The sequence below is a fragment of the Rana temporaria genome, chromosome 4 (genome assembly GCF_905171775.1).
Source record: "Rana temporaria chromosome 4, aRanTem1.1, whole genome shotgun sequence".
Taxonomy (NCBI): domain Eukaryota; kingdom Metazoa; phylum Chordata; class Amphibia; order Anura; family Ranidae; genus Rana; species Rana temporaria.
This window is the reverse complement of record NC_053492.1, coordinates 401,693,828-401,708,148: the sequence shown is the minus strand read 5'-3', so window position 1 is coordinate 401,708,148 and position 14,321 is coordinate 401,693,828. Positions and strand designations below refer to the sequence as shown.

The window sequence follows — 14,321 nt, the reverse complement described above, 5'->3', positions numbered from 1 at the left end:
GGCAAATTGTGATATTTGATGAGCATTTCCACTTATAGGAGACAGCCATCAGATTTCCTAAAAAAAGGAACACAAGGAGTCGCGCCATCTAAGTGCATCATCACTGGGTTGATTACAATTAAAAAGCCAAATGCAAACTCACAGAAATATAAAATCAAAAAGCTTATGTGCAGCCATGTCACATTGGACGTGGTCGTCCATCGGAAGAGCCGCTTGTGACAGCAAATAGTGTGTTGTCAGTGAGGAAACAAAGTCCAATGTTCCAGAAAGTGAGGAGAGCCACTGTGGGATACAAGGCCTGATGTGACGTCACACCTGGGGGTGGGCTGGTTGCTAAGGTAAAGCATTTCAGAACTCCTATTGGCTCTTTTCTCAAAACATTGGTTTAAAATGCATTACCATAGCAACCAGCCCACCCCAGGTGTGACGTCACATCATGCCTTGTATCCCAAAGTGACTCTCCTCACTTCCTGGAACATTGGACTTGGTATCCTCACTGACAACACACTATTTGCTGTCTCAAGCCGCTCTTCCGGTGAACAGCTTCCATCCAATGTGGCATGGCTGCCGATTAGCTAGTTGATTTTATGATTCTGTAAGTTTAATTTGGCTTTTTAATTATAATAAACCCATTGTTGCTGCACTTAGTAGGTGTCCCCTTGTGCTCCTTTTTTGTAATTTCACAGATTTGTTCCTGTCTCGGGTGGAGCTGCCTACTGAAGCACCCTTCCTATGGGATTATTATGAACTCCTTATGAACATTTTAGAAACTACTTATACCAGGCATGTCCAAAGTCCGGCCCAGGGGCCAGTTGCAGCCCGCATTTCAGTTTAATGCGGCCCCACTGGTAATTTGGATATATATCTCTTTTGCAGCCCTCAACGAATCCCCGAGCATCGTGCATTCAGAGGCTCCATTCATGCCAATGGTGAGGCTCCATTCATGCCAATGGTGAGGCTGTATTCAGATTCTGCATTCATGGCAATAGTGAGGCTGCATTCATGGTGAGGCTGCAGATGGGCACTGACCCTTATTTTGCTTCACAATTCTTTATTTAAAATGTAATTATTTTCCTGAAACTTCCCTGATACAGTTAAGGTGCGTGTTATATGCCGATAAAGATAGTATATCCAAATAACACGCCCGAGCTCATCCTTAGACTCTTGACCACACACAAAGGCATGAGAATTCTTGTTGGGTAGTGTATTAGTTCATTTGCATTTAATTTTAATGTTTCAAAGAATGTCAGGCAAAATGGTCGGCCCTCACGCATTTTCACTTCATCAAATCTGGCCCTCTTTGAAAAATGTTTGGACACCCCTGACTTATACTATGCAAGCATATCTTCACACCTTTTTAGGGAGGGAGAGGCTAACTCATGTGGATGGGCATTAACATTTGTTTGCGCCACAATCCAAATTGTTATCAGATTGTCTAAATCAACTACCGCCGCTGACCGCTCCCTCTGAAATGTCTGTCTGCCTGGTTGTTATCCTGATCCACTGGCTTCAATCCTTTTTTGGCATGGAACAGGAGCCAGTATGTAGATAAAGAAATCTAGCATTCACTTCTGCATATCTGTTCCAGGTTTGTGACTAAAAGCATCAAGACCAGTGACAGCCAAGCAACTAACATGCAATGTCAGTCCTTAATTTTTATCTCTGTAAAAGTTTCCTTTAAATATATTGTCCATTTGTATACTGTAACTTACAGTATGACTTTCTTTAGAATAAGCGTTTTCTCTCCACTGGGAATGTAAGTCATTTTTTCTGTAATCTTAGGAGACAAAAGAAATGAAAAAAAAAAAAAAAAGAAAAAAAAAAAAAAAAAAAAAAAAAAGAAGAAGTAATAATTCATTATATGGGATACAATTTTATTTTGCAACACATCACATTTTAGAATTTCTCCTACCTTTGCTTTGACAACATCTACAAGTTCCTTCTCCCATTCCCTCAACATGACATGTTGGTGCTGTATTTCAGCTGTAATCTTAAATAAGGAATCTGTTTTGAAATTAATAAAGCAACTGAAATATTTTGAACAAGAGTTGAAATACACATACATTACAGCTTAAAAATAAATAAATTCTCAGGCTCTCTTGTAAGCATATGTGAACACTTACCTTGTAAAGGAATTCATTCAGGAAGGAAGAAAGAAAAGAGAAGAAAGAAAGAAAGAGAAGAAAGAAAGAAAAGAGAAGAAAGAGAAGAAAGAGAAGAAAGAGAAGAAAGAGAAGAAAGAGAAGAAAGAGAAGAAAGAGAAGAAAGAGAAGAAAGAGAAGAAAGAGAAGAAAGAGAAGAAAGAGAAGAAAGAGAAGAAAGAGAAGAAAGAGAAGAAAGAAAGAAAGAGAAGAAAGAAAGAAAGAAAGAGAAGAAAGAAAGAAAGAAAGAGAAGAAAGAAAGAAAGAAAGAGAAGAAAGAAAGAAAGAAAGAAAGAGAAGAAAGAAAGAAAGAAAGAGAAGAAAGAAAGAAAGAAAGAAAGAGAAGAAAGAAAGAAAGAGAAGAAAGAGAAGAAAGAAAGAAAGAAAGAAAGAAAGAAAGAGAAGAAAGAAAGAAAGAAAGAAAGAAAGAAAGAGAAGAAAGAAAGAAAGAAAGAAAAGAAAGAAAGAAAGAAAGAAGAAAGAAAGAAAGAAAGAAAGAGAAGAAAGAAAGAAAGAGAAGAAAGAAAGAAAGAAAGAGAAGAAAGAAAGAAAGAGAAGAAAGAAAGAAAGAGAAGAAAGAAAGAAAGAAAGAAAGAAAGAAAGAGAAGAAAGAAAGAAAGAGAAGAAAGAAAGAAAGAAAGAAAGAAAGAAAGAGAAGAAAGAAAGAAAGAAAGAAAAGAAAGAAAGAAGAAAGAAAGAAAGAAAGAAAGAGAAGAAAGAAAGAAAGAGAAGAAAGAAAAGAAAGAAAGAAAGAAAGAAAGAAAGAAAGAAGAAAGAAAGAAAGAAAGAAAGAAAGAAAGAAAGAAAGAAAGAAAGAAAGAAAGAAAGAAAGAAAGAAAGAAAGAAAGAAAGAAAGAAAGAAAGAAAGAAAGAAAGAAAGAAAGAAAAGCAAGATACAGCAGGTACAAAGTATTGAACGCGTCACCATATTTCTAGGTAAATATATTGCTAAAGGTGCTATTGATATGAAATTTTTACCACGTTGGTAATAACCTAGGAGATCCATACATACAAAGAATCCAAAACAAATACGTTTAGAAATGACCATGTGTAATAAAATGGAAGGGAAAAAAAGTATTGAACACAGGAAGAAAGGGAAGGTGCAAAAGGGCATGGAAAGCCAAGACACCAGCTGAAATTATCAGCAATTAGAAAGAAATCCTACCCTTTGTCAGTGAAAATTAATATCAGCTGGTTCAGTCTCAACTGATGGCCTATAAAAAAGGGGTCTCATTACCAAGGTGTCACACAAGAAACATCTCATTATGGGTAAAAGCAAAGCGCTCTCTCAAGACCTTTGCAACATTATTGTTGCAAAACATACTGATGGCATTGGTTACAGAAGGATTTAGATACTTCTGAAATGTTCCAGTGTTGTAGCTATATAGCTAGATTCACAAAGAGTTACGCCGGTGTATCAGTAGATACGCCGTCGTAACTCGGTATCTAAGCCGTCGTATGTTTAAGTGTATTCTCAAACTGAGATACACTTAAACCTAGCTAAGATACAACGGCCTGCGCCGCCTATCTTAGGCCGCTAGGGGCGTGAACGCTGATTTACGCCTAGAATGCTTAAATCAGCGAGATACGCCGATTCACGAACGTACGCTTGCCCGTTGCAGTAAAGATACGCCGTTTACGTAAGGCGATTCCCAGCGTAAAGTTAGTCGAACAAATAGCTGGACTAGTCAATGTTAAGTATGGCCGTCGTTCCCGCGTCGAAATTTGAAAAATTTACGTAGTTTGCGTAAGTCGTTCCGTGAATGGGGCTGGACGTCATTTACGTTCACGTCGAAACCAATACGTCCTTGCGCCGTACTTTGGAGCAATGCACACTGGGATATGTCCACGGACGGCGCATGCGCCGTTCGTAAAAAACGTCAATCACGTCGGGTCATGAGTAATTTACATAAAACACACCCCCCTCATCCTCATTTGAATTAGGCACGCTTACGCCGGCCCATTGACGCTACGCCGCCGTAACTTAGGAGGCAAGTGCTTTGGGAATACAGCACTTGCCTCACTGACTTACAGCGCCGTAGCGTATATGCGATACGCTACACCGCCTCAAAAGTGAGCCGCCCTACATGAATCCAGCTAATAATGCGGAAGTGGAAAGAACATAATTTCACCATAAACTGGCCACAATCAGGTGCTCTTCACAAGATTTCTGACAGAGGAGTGAAAAGAATTATCAGAAGAGTTGTCCAATAGCCAAGGGCCACTTGTGGAGAGCTTCAGAAAGACCTGGAATTAGCATTTACAATTGTTTCAAGGAAAACAATACATATTGCACTCAATCACCATGGCCTGTATGCACGTTCACCATGTAAGACCCCACTGCAGAAGAAAAAGCATGCTGAAGTTCGAAGCTGCACAACATTTAGACAAGCCTGTGAAATACTGAGAGAATTTAGTCTGGTCAGATGAGACCAAAATTTAACTCTTTGGATGCCATAATACACACCATGTTTGGAGGCCAAATGGCACTCACTGCACATCACCCCAAAAACACCCCCATACCAACAGTGAAGTATGGAGGTGGGCACAGCATGGTGTGGGGCCGTTTTTCAGAGTACAGTACTGGTAAACTTCATGTCACTAAGGGATGGATGAATGGAAAAATGTACCAAGACATTCTTGATAAAAACCTGCTGCTATCTACCAGGATGATAAAGAGGGTGGACATTTCAGAAAGACAATGATCCCAAACACAAAGGAAACTCCCATTTGTTTTTAAATAAAATAAAGCTGCTAGAATGGCCCAACGAATCATCTGACTTGATCCAATAGAAAAATCTATGGAAAGAACTAAAGATCCGAGTTCATAGAAGAGGCCCAAGGCAATGCATGCAACTAGTTTCTCCATAAAGGAGGCGTCTTAAAGCGGTTATTACCAACAAAGGATTTTATACATTAGTATTAAATAAAATTTCAGTTAGTGTGTTCAATACTTTTTCCTGTCTCATTCCATTTTATTACACACAACTTAAAGCGGTGGTTCCGCGGGATATCGTTTTTTTTTTTTTTGGTATAATCTCCAGCTCTTACCTTTAAGCCCGCACTAACAGGGTGTCCCACTCCTTAAGCCATGCTATGCGCCGTTTTTCTTTAAATTATATTTTTGATCCCGAGGCGATGGACGTTTCCATCTTACCTGTGGGCATACTGAAGCCGACAGGGTCTTCTTCTGGGAGAGGGCGAATGCTGGCCTCCCAGCATTCACCGCTCGATCCCGCGCATGTCCAGTGTTGACGGCGAGCGTCGCCGTCAACACTGCATGGTTGCCATAACAACGGCCGGCGTAAGAAGTTCACGCCCCGTTGTGCCGAGTTCTAGCCAAGCTATCAGCTGCAGCTATCGCGCGATTACAGCAGAGCGCGTCGACAGAGGAGTTCCCAAATTGGAGTGACAGGACGGGGGAGAATGGACTAACACGCCCATTCCCCGCGGGGGATATTGATTGACAGATGGAAACATCGAGCAGCAAACGGGTAAGGAGCACTCCCAAAAAAAAAAAAAAAAAAATCGTCTGGTCATTGTTTTTGAAGAGCAGTTCAATTGATTAGATGTTGTAAAACAGGGTGAACCACCGCTTTAATTTCTGAACTTATTTGTTTTGGCTTCTTTGTATGTGTAGATTACATAGGTTGTTACCCAGTGGCAGCTGTTGCTCAAAATTTTTGGGGGGGCGCAAACAAAAAAAAACCAAAACAATTGCAGTCTCACTGTGCCCAAATACAGCCACTAGGCCCATCAAACGCAGCCACTGTGCCATCAATTATCACCACTGTGCCATGCCATCAAACGCAGCCACTGTACCATGCCATCAAACACAGCCACTGTGCCATGCCATCAAACGCAGCCACTGTGCCATGCCATCAAACGCAGCCACTGTGCCATGCCATCAAACGCAGCCACTGTGCCATGCCATCAAACGCAGCCACTGTGCCATGCCATCAAACGCAGCCACTGTGCCATGCCATCAAACGCAGCCACTGTGCCATGCCATCAAACGCAGCCACTGTGCCATGCCATCAAACGCAGCCACTGTGCCATGCCATCAAACGCAGCCACTGTGCCATGCCATCAAACGCAGCCACTGTGCCATGCCATCAAACGCAGCCACTGTGCCATCAATTGTCACCACTGTGCCATGCCAAACGCAGCCACTGTGCCCATCAATTGTCGCCACTGTGCCAATTGTCGCCACTGTGCCCTGCAAAATCCTGCCCCCCTGCCCGGCACTTACCTTTCTGGGGTCAGCCATCCTCCTTCCACGGTCCCTCGATGTCTTCTCCCGCCCTCGGTGATGCTTTAGCCAATCAGGACCGGTGTACCCGATTGGCTGAGGCGCCTGTCAGTCTTATCCAAGGAACGCATCCCCTGTGCGTCCCTGGATAAGTATTTGGAAGCCTATTACAGCCTGAGGGATGTAATCAGAAAGCCTATCAGAGCCGCTGGCTCTGATAGGCACTTCCACAGCCAACCAGCTGCCATTAATCAGATGGCCGGCGGTCACCAGGGGGCTGGCCATCTGAATAGTCGGCGGGAGCGGCAATACATAGATTCATGGCAGGGCGGGAGCGAGAGGGGGCGGCGCTCCGGCGCCCTCTATGGACGCACCGCCACTGTTACCGGCATGTGGTAAAAATATCAATAGCATCAATGTCAATAGCACCTTCAGAAGTATATTTACCTAGAAAAATGGTGACGTGTTCAACACTTCTTTTACCCAGGTGGGGTGTGTGTGTGTGTGTATTAAAAATATTTTTTTTCTTTTTAGAAGTGATCACACTTTCACAGTTGCATAAGGGTGGAGCACTTTAGTTGCACTTAGAGTGGTGGGGATGGAAACTGCGGGGGGATTATAGGCAGGCCGCGCTCCCAAGTAGGATGCAAAAAAGAAAAAAAACTGACCACGCTGGAAGGCATTTGCTTCCATGCTCTAGTGTGATTGGTTTGAAATAGGGAAGTTAATGGAATGGCAGGATCCCAAGGCATTTCATACAAAGTAAGCACAGACAACAGGATACTTTTTAAAATACAAATACTTATACATAGTAGTTTGGCAATTAATTAAAATTGCAATAAAAAAAAAAACATAAAGTGACAGCACATTCTCATCTTAAATTTTTCCCCATTTCTACCTGGTTTTTATAATCTTGTTTATATTATCTGGCCATCATGTTGATCCATGCTTCAGTACTTTTTAGGTCACAGACCCAGAACACGTTTACAGATCAGGAAAGCTGACTTCACTAGCTGAAGGCTTGTCTGAAGCCAGTGGCTCAAAGTTTTGAAGCTAGGAGACATCCTCCATATGTTTCTCAGTAGAGGTTTCCTGTAGGACTTATCCAAGCATGGTGGAAGATTTCTTTACCAGATGTTAAAGTTTTTCTTTATTTAGGATCTCAATCATTCTCCACGTTAGTACCCATGATGGCTACAGGAGACAATCTAATAATTGTTGAAGCATCCATCCAATGTCTCGTCAGTAAGCATGGGTGAATGGAGTTCTCCGAACAACCAAATTATAGGGTCGTACGACCGATTGTTCGGCCTGCCGAACCACCACAATACTCTGCGCCGCCGCACTATGCACTGAAACCCCCGATTAGGTGAAGCACTGAAAGCTTCACACAATCAGGGCACAGAGCACTGTCAGAGCCATGACTGGACGCTGTCACGATGACTGTATCCAATCATGGCTCATTGCTCTTAATATCCCACACTGTAAAAGTATTCTTTCTATAGCGGCAATTTGCAGTGTGATAGCAGTGAGGAGAAAGATAGAACAGGGCTCTGTTGAGTGCTATTAGACAGTTAGTTAGTTAGTGTGCTATTCTGATTCTATTGTCAGTAGAATATCAGTTTAGTGTGCATCTAGGGATAGTGGAGTGTAATGTGACTATAACTCCATGTAGTTCTGTGCGTTACCGCAAGTTTAACGCCATACAGTTCTGTGCCTTACTGCTCGTTTGATGCAGTATATTATAGTGTATCTGTGGTTGTGTCATGAAAATACTCAAATTAAAGTGCACCAAACTCCACTTTCCATTGATTAAAGTGCATCCACGTACACATCTTAAAAACATTTTGTTAATAAGCACCCCCCACTCCCCCCATCATGTCTGGGAGGACAGCAAGGAGAGGCAGACATTCCAATGGCACTGTAAGAGGACCAGTAGCGTAAGTGCACACAGGCAAAGGTGGACGTGGTCAGTCCTCAGGCAGGCAGGGCATCATTTCCTCTCTTTAGTGATGTTGCCCTTGCTATCGAGCCACAGCATGCAGAGGTGGTGGTGGACTGGCTTGCTAAACCGTCCTCATCCTCTGTCACCCAAGCAGAGACTAGTGTGCAGTCCTCTGCAGCTGCCAGAGTGGCAAAACCTGCCTCCTTGTCCACAGCTATTCCTGCCACAGTCCCACAATCAGGCATGGAGGAGTCAGCAGAGTTTTTTGAACACGGCATCAGCCACTTGCACCTTGACTATGCACAGCCATTACTCAATTCAGATGTTGGTTCTGTTTCCGAGGTTGAGGAAGGCAGAAACATGAGCCTACAGAGAGGGGAGAACACAAATTGGCAGTCATGTTCCCTCAGCCGCAGAATATTGTCAAGTTGTCTCCAGTGGTAATGAGGATAACGGCGATGATGGGGGAAGACGATGAGGAGGTCGCTGACTCGACTTGGGTGCCAGATAGATCAGAGAAGGAAAGTGAGGGTGACGCACAACCCTGCCATCATGGAAGAGTAGAGAGCCACCACCCTATTCCATCACATTGTCGAGCCATTATCTCCTGGCCCACTTTCCACAGCTCAGCTCAGCTGTCTGGGCCTTTTTTTTAGTACATGTGCAGCCGATCGCACTGTTGCCATTTGCAAACTTTGTCTCAAGCACATCAAGCATGGCAAAAACACCAACCATTTGGGTACCACATGCTTGACAAGGCATTTAACCTCCCACCACTCCGTTGGCTAGAGGACCTAAAAGCCACACAAGGGGCACAAATTTGTCCCTCCTCCTTACTCACCATAGTCTTTCCCTGCTATACACCTCATGACCTCTCCAGCAGCCTCCACTGACAGGAATGATAGTATAGTGCAGGGTGTCCCAGGTCCTTGCAGCACATCTGGCAGCAGCACACTACCAGCTGTACACTACAGCCATCAAAATTTCTCTGCCCCATCTGCTGCAAAGGAAAAAAATTATAATACAGTCCCTGACACCCACATGCCCAGCGTCCAAATGCAAACTTGTCAAAGCTGCTGGCAATAAAACTTCTGCCTTTCCGCCTGATGAATTCTGCCCCCTTCCGTGAATTTGCAGAATGTGCTGTACCACAAGGGCAGGTTCCCAGTCGCTATTTTTCTTCAAGCAAGGCCATCCCATCTCTATCTTCACGTGGAAGGCAGTGTTGTGGCATTGTTGGGCAAGGCAGTCAGCCGCAAAGTCTACGTTACTGCTGACACGTGGTCCAGCAAGCATGGGCCGGGACGATATATTTAAATTACAGCACACTGGGTAACTCTTCTTGCAACTCAGAAGGATGTAGGACAGGGCTCAGTGTGGCAGCTTGTTGTGCCCCCATGTCTTCATATAGCTGGTGATGATGCCAGATTCATCAGCTCTACCCTCGCCTCCTCCATGCCCTCCTCTGCTGAATTGTCCTATGAACCTTAAGTACCCCCAAGTGTTCAAAGGGGTATTCAATGAGTTAGGCCAAAAAGTACCATGCAGTACTTCAGCTGGTGTGTCTAGGGGACAAGAATCACACCAGAGCAGAGATGCTTGCAGCTCTGCAGGGACAGGCCCAGAGGTGGTTCATGCCATGCCAGCTGGAACCAGGAATGGTGGTGTGCGATAATGGCACAAACTTCCTGTCCGCCCTTAGACAAGGAAAGTTGACACATGTGCCATGCCTGCCACATGTTGTCTGTCCTTTGGTGGTGCAGCATTTCCTAAATAGGCACCCAGGGTTGGAAGATCTTCTAAAGCAGGCCAGGAGAGTGTGTAGCCATTTTAGGTGGTCATATACAGCCAGTGCTCGGTTGGCTGAAAGAGAGGAGCAGTGGAGGAGAAGGCATCCGCCTAAGTGATGCATTTCTGAATTTTTGTAGTCCTCGTCGCCCAGGGCTGCCAGCTTCCACATCCTATCGGCAGCGTCTGCATCACATGGTGGAATGATTATCTAGGGGCGGAAACAAAGAGCTTTCCAGTCGACGATCCACTGGCTTACTGGGTAATGAGAATAGACCACTGGCCAGAACTTCCCCAGTATACTATTGAGCTTCTGGGCTGCCCTGCATCCAGTGTGCTTTAGGAACAGGCATTCAGTGCTGCTGGAGATTTTGTTACTGATCATAGAAGGCGTCTGTCCACAGAATCCGTGGACCGTCTGACTTTTATCAAAATTAATCAATGTTGGATTACCAGCAGCTATGAAGCCCCTGATGCCGATTAAGCGTTTTTGGGATGTGAAATCTCTCCAGGACTTTTAGGCTGCCTAGTGTCGATTTCATCTGGAAGAATGTTTTTGTGTTGGTTTCATAGGCACAATTAACACCCAAAAAACAATTTTTACGCACCTGTCAAACAGGTGCATATCATTACAATTTTTGACAGCAAGGCCAATTCTTGTTTTCATCAAGCGTAACTCTAGAGGATTATGGTGCGAAGGGGCCACTAACACACAAGGGGCACATTTTTTGCACCCGTTACAGAAGTAGAAATCCAAAAAGTCTGTGGTAGAGGCACCAGAATTTATTCCAAAAAATCTCAAATCTTGTTCCATGTGCGCTACATTGTGGCCTCATTATATAGACAAAATAAAGAAAGCTTGCAGGGAAAAATGTAATTTTTTGGGCTTTATAAATGCAATTATTGATACAACAGCTTCTATACACAGTACAGATGTGTCACTTTACAGTTGGACTAAGGTGACCCCCAGGCACTATATTGAAATACATTTTTCATTTTTATACTTTCACTTTAAGCATTGATAAATCGCTGACTTTTTTACAAACTTTTTTTTATTAATGCATGTCCCCCAGGGCAGTACTTGGACCCCCATAACCATTGTATGCCCAATTGCTTGCATATAAACCTTCAAAATAGTCACTTGATTTTTCACTTTCGGGTCCTATAGACTTTAATGGGGTTCATTATTCGGTTCCGAACTCTCCCGATGTTCGAATGTTCTTGGGCGAACCGAACAGGGGGTCGTTCGGCCCATCCCTACCTGTCAGCATGGGAGTATTAGGAATAAGCGAAAAAGATCTATTTATTGGAAAAGTACAATTAATTGCATCAGCGTACAAATCCAACTCGACTGCATGATCTTACATCATAACCGATACTGTGCTTATATCATAATGCCTTACCTCCAGGGTGATGAGGAAATCCAAGATCGGTTTCATTTCCAGATAAATCTAGCAGGGTAGAACAAAATAAAAAAGGTACAATAAGCAGTAAAAACATTTATTTTTGTATGACAGCAATGTTGGACACAATTATGGTTTATGGCACTTAAAGCTGCTGCTGAAGAAACTTCAGCATCCAACACTTATGGTAGTGTTGGGTGCCTGATGCCACTCTGCCCTCTGGTTTCCTTTGCTGGTCTACATGAAAATTGTGGAAATAAACCAGAGGGGCATCAGGTATGCAAAACTCCTGAATATAAAGGACTTTTCAAGTTTATTAATCTAGAGACAGGGTTGCTTTTAAAGGGAATATCAGTTTCATACAATAAATATTTATTAAAAAGCTGTTGCATCCTGACATGATGATATGTGTGGATGTGTAGTGTCCAGGACTATGCTGTTCATCCTGTCCTATTACTCTATGCCAGGTCTGACAGCACAGACAAAACTGTCTGATGCAGGCCCAGGGACCTGTAGCTTCACTATGTGACTTGACCTTCCTTCCTCTTGCTCCCTTCTGCTATTTCTATTTGCACTATAAGTGGCTCCCTCTAGGTTGGAGTGCTGAATTGGGTTTGATGACACATTTGTGGTGGCTTTGGGACTCCGCACTCTACTGAGCTTTGTCCGCCCCTTGATAACTCCTAGATGGCTCCCCTGTATTGGCTGAGATACAAAAGAGAAAGGGGGAGACAAACACCAGTGATGGGCTATATGGAGGGGGTACATATGCTGGACAGTGCTAAAAAAGCCAAGGAGAGAGGTAAAGAGGCAGCAGCTAGGTTGGAAATGTTTTCTGGTAATAGTAAAGAGACAGCCTACAGAATGGATTGATCTGTAATTTTATCTGCAGCCCCTACCTCTTCTCCAAAGCTGTTAAATTGATTTCAAAGTAATATCTCAGTTATGGGCTGTGTAGAGCATGCCCAGCTTGAAGATTCTGAGAGTACATAAACTTCTGTCTATAATACTGAATAATCACAGAGGAAGAAGAAAAACAGTGAAAGATTTTCGCGGGGCAGTGCAAAAGTGTGGTCATTGTTTTGTTTTATTAAAGACACAGATGGAAGCAATTAGAGAAGAATTTACTTTTGTCAAGACAGGATTTGAAGAAAGTCCGCGAATACATTTCCAATTGGGAAAGTAGAATAGAAAAAGCTATATCGAAGTAGTGGAATTTATGGAGAAATGGCTTCTATCCCTCTCTGTATTTAGGAAAGACACTTTTACCTCTTTAGTGGTTGAGAGGGCTTATTGGGTTTGGACTCGTTGCCTCCACCTGGGGGCAGTGGGAATTCTATAGGGGTGCACACCACCCAAGTGACACCTGCTAGAGGGGCGACAGCCAGGGCTTACCGCTGGATTGCCTCCGCCGCTTACTAACACAGTGGAGTGGAGCAGGAGGCAGAAAGAGAACACTTCTATACAGGGGGGAGAGAGAGACATAGCAGCGCTAAATAGAGGGCGGGAGCTGCCAAGGTTAACTTTTCAAGCTAACCAGCAGGTGATTGGTTGCTAGGTGGTCCTAGCAACCAATTACCAGCTTGTTATTATGAAAGATTAACTTCAGCAGCTCCCACCCTCTATTCAGCCCTACTGTCTCTGCATGCCCGAGTAAGGTAGGAAGTGGTAGAGCTGCGGGGGGTGGGGGGGTGTAATGTGCAGGGGGGCTGTGGATTGTAAAGGGCTCCAGAGGTGAAAGTGCTGTGTAATGTAAAGTGGGCCAGAGGTGCAGGGGGCTGTGTAATGTAAAGGGGTCCAAAGGTGCAGGGCTGTGTAATTTAAAGAGGTACAGAGGTGCGGGACTGTGCAATGTAAAGGGGTCTAGAGGTGTAGGCTCTGTGTAATGTTCAGGGGATTGTAAAGGGGTCCAGAGGTGCAGGGCGCTGTGTAATGTAAAGGGGTCCAGAGGTGCAGGGGGCTGTGCAATGTAAAAGGGTCCAGAGGCTGTGTAATATAAAGGGGTCCAGAGGTGTGCTCTGTGTAATGTTCAGGGGGCTGTGAAATGTTCAGGGGTCCAGAGGCTGTGTAATGTAAAGAGGTCCAGAGGTACAGGGGCTGCGTAATGTGCAGAAGGCTGTGTAATGTAAAGAGGCCCAGAGGTGCAGGGGGCCATGTAATGTAAAGTGATGCCAGAGGTGCGGGGTTGTGTAATGTAAAAAGGGGCCATGTAATATAAAGGGAGTTTTCCTATGTTTTACCTGCAGTTATAGCTGCAGTCCTATAGATTTATGTTAGGCTGCATTTTTTTTGCAAGCGCAGCAAGAAACCTGCATGCTGCATCGTTGCCGCACTTTCAGAAAACAGGAAAATTATATATATATATATATATATATATATATATATATATATATATATATATATATATATATATATATATATATATATATATATATATATATATATATATATATATATATATATATATATATATATATATATATATATATATATATATATATATATATATATATATATATATATATATATATATATATATATATATATATATATATATATATATATATATATATATATATATATATATATATATATATATATATATATATATATATTTTGGGGGGGGGGGGGTTTGACATGTTGTGGTTTTACTGTACTAGGTGACACCAACCCTAGTGACGCCACTAAGATATATAAGTGTAGCGCTTATAGTGATATAATAAATATCAAAATACCATAGTCTGTGTAATAAAAAATACACAGATATTAATAAATGTAGAACATAAATAAAA

At 42.9% G+C, this 14,321-nt stretch overlaps 1 protein-coding gene across 2 annotated transcripts in view; it reads right to left on the bottom strand.

Annotated features, from left to right (window-relative positions):
• LOC120937752 overlaps positions 1 to 14,321 on the bottom strand; it is a 44,794-nt gene that overhangs the window by 5,988 nt on the left and 24,485 nt on the right. For both annotated transcript variants that reach the window (XM_040351210.1, XM_040351211.1), the window contains 3 exons: positions 11,530 to 11,577; positions 1,913 to 2,004; positions 1,713 to 1,777 (listed from right to left, as the gene is read on the bottom strand). In XM_040351210.1, coding sequence (XP_040207144.1) covers positions 1,713 to 1,777; positions 1,913 to 2,004; positions 11,530 to 11,577 — 205 coding nt within the window. The remainder of the gene's footprint in view (positions 1 to 1,712; positions 1,778 to 1,912; positions 2,005 to 11,529; positions 11,578 to 14,321) is intronic.